Source organism: Carlito syrichta, unplaced genomic scaffold (assembly GCF_000164805.1).
Source record: "Carlito syrichta isolate Samal-C Ts95f unplaced genomic scaffold, Tarsius_syrichta-2.0.1 Scaffold115570, whole genome shotgun sequence".
Taxonomy (NCBI): Eukaryota; Metazoa; Chordata; class Mammalia; order Primates; family Tarsiidae; genus Carlito; species Carlito syrichta.
Genome location: NW_007059666.1, coordinates 52322 through 54340, shown reverse-complemented (window position 1 = coordinate 54340; position 2019 = coordinate 52322). Strand labels below are relative to the sequence as shown.

Genomic DNA, 2019 nt, shown 5'->3' with positions numbered 1-2019 from the left:
GCCTGCCCCTCTGCCCCCAGAGTTCGTGGCCATGATGACCGGAGAGTCCTTCAAGTTGGTCCAGTAGGAGCAGCTGCTGTGGCCGCCAGCCCGGGAAGGGCCATGGCCTGCCTGCCCCCCCCTCCACTCGGCTCTGTGTCAAATAAATGCTCAGCTCCCGTCTGAGTCATGTGTGCTTCACTGTCCCAGCCTGGGGGTGCAGGAAAGGTGTGGGCTGGAGAAGGGACAGGGTTTCCCTGGGCCAGACACAGGCACATGACCCCGGGTCACTTCTGCTGTGACACCTGACACCACCCCTCACCCAGCTCTGGGCTCCACATACCAGCCTGAAGGCCAGACAGGGCATGGATCAGGCCACCGCTGGCCCTGCCTGCCTCTCTTGGGGCCTGGGGCCTCTCCGGGGCCTGGGGCCCAGAGCCTTTCCCATGGACGCAGGCTACTTAAATACAAACTTTATTCTCTCTCTAGAAAGGCGCAGGTGTCATAGCTGGCCCCAGCTCCTGAGGCTCAGGCCCGTGGGCCTCTTCCAGGCTGAAAGCCTGTGGGTGGGGAAGAAGGTGGCCAACACGGGGCTAGCTGAGCTGGCCCACGTAACACAGCGTCCAGGCAGGGCTGCAGCAATGTGCTGGATGCAGGTCTTCCCGAGGGAAGCAGAGAGGGGTGGCCTAAAGGCCTCTGACTCCCAGCATGGTGTTCCAAGCTTGGGTCCAAAGGCTCCAGGGGCATTCTGCCCCTTCAAGGGGCACCAGGGATGCAACAGGGCTGCTGGGCTGTGGGGCCCGCCTCCTGAGGCTCAGGGAGAGGGCTGGACTTCCGGGAGGGCGCAGGCTCTTCTCTGGGCTTGGCCATCTTGACGGCCTCATCATAGGACGGCAGGAGCTCAGGGGCATGCAGGCTGTAGGCAGGAGGGGCCGTGAAGTCGAGGTCCAGCTCCCCGAAGGGCAAGGGTAGCCGCATGCCCAGCGGGTACTGCATGGAGCTGTAGGCTGTAGGGAGCCAGAGTGGACTTGTGGGCTTGGGTTCACCCTGCCGCCTCCCTGCACCCGACGGGTGGGCCCCTAGCACTCACAGGTCACCGTGCTGTGCACAGTGCTGTCGCCGTCCACTGGGATGACGGTCAGGTCACAGGGTTGCCGTGCTGGCGGCAGATGCAGTGGGGCCTGGGCCTGCTTCCGGTGGCAGCAGAACTGGACACAGCTGGCTGTGACCCCACAGAGCAGCAGCAGGAGGATGGCGAGCAGGACTAGCCTGGGGGAGCAGGGCCCTGCCACTGGACTGACCCCTGGCCACCGGACACCGGCACCCTGGGAACAGTCACGGCCCAACCACCCAGGACAGGACAGTGAACAGGATAAAAAGAAACCAGAAAGTCTCCCCACACTGGAGACCTCCCTGGCTGAGGAGTGGCCTGTCGGGGCTCCAGCTGCTGGGCCTGTCCTGGATCTCTCCAGGGCTGGCCAGGGGTGGCGTTGGGCTCACTCCCAGGACATGCAGTCCCCAGTCGGCCGCACACTCCTGGGGTCCAGACTGCTAGGGGGTTGCAGGGGCTTCCCACAGAGGCAAGGGAGGAGGAGTGGGAGGAGGCAGGTTGTGGAGGGAAGTCTCGCTGGAGACCACCAGGGCCCCTTGCCTCCCAGCCAGCTGTCTGGGACAGAGGGGGCGGCCAGGTGGGGCGGGGGACCCGGCAGGCACGCCCGGGGACTCCCCCCGCACCGGTCGATCAGCGGCTCCGCAGGGGCTTCTACTCACCCCACGTGCCACAGGCTGCTCCAGCGGGCCTGGGGCGGGCACCTGCGGGGACGGCGGCACCTGGAGCAGGCGGGGCACCCGCCGACCGACCTCGCCGCCCGAGCCTCCCCACACCGCGGGGCCGGGCCCGGCTAGCCGCCCATCCCCGACTTACTGGTCTGAGGGGTCGCAGCTGCCGTCCGAGAAGCCCAGCGCCACCTGTGGGGATAGGAGTGAGCTGGACAGAGCCCGAGCACAGACCCAGGGCCCCCCACCCGAGCCCGACCCCCC

The 2019-nt window shown here is 66.8% G+C and overlaps 1 protein-coding gene across 1 annotated transcript in view; it reads right to left on the bottom strand.

Moving 5' to 3' along the window:
* Positions 1-735: 735 nt before the first annotated feature.
* The window catches only part of TMEM52 (transmembrane protein 52), a 2242-nt gene continuing 958 nt past the window's right edge, over positions 736-2019 (bottom strand). The window contains exons 2-5 of the mRNA XM_008072258.1: positions 1904-1947; positions 1750-1791; positions 1070-1248; positions 736-986 (exon numbers count right to left, since the gene is read on the bottom strand). Coding sequence (XP_008070449.1) covers positions 736-986; positions 1070-1248; positions 1750-1791; positions 1904-1947 — 516 coding nt within the window. The remainder of the gene's footprint in view (positions 987-1069; positions 1249-1749; positions 1792-1903; positions 1948-2019) is intronic.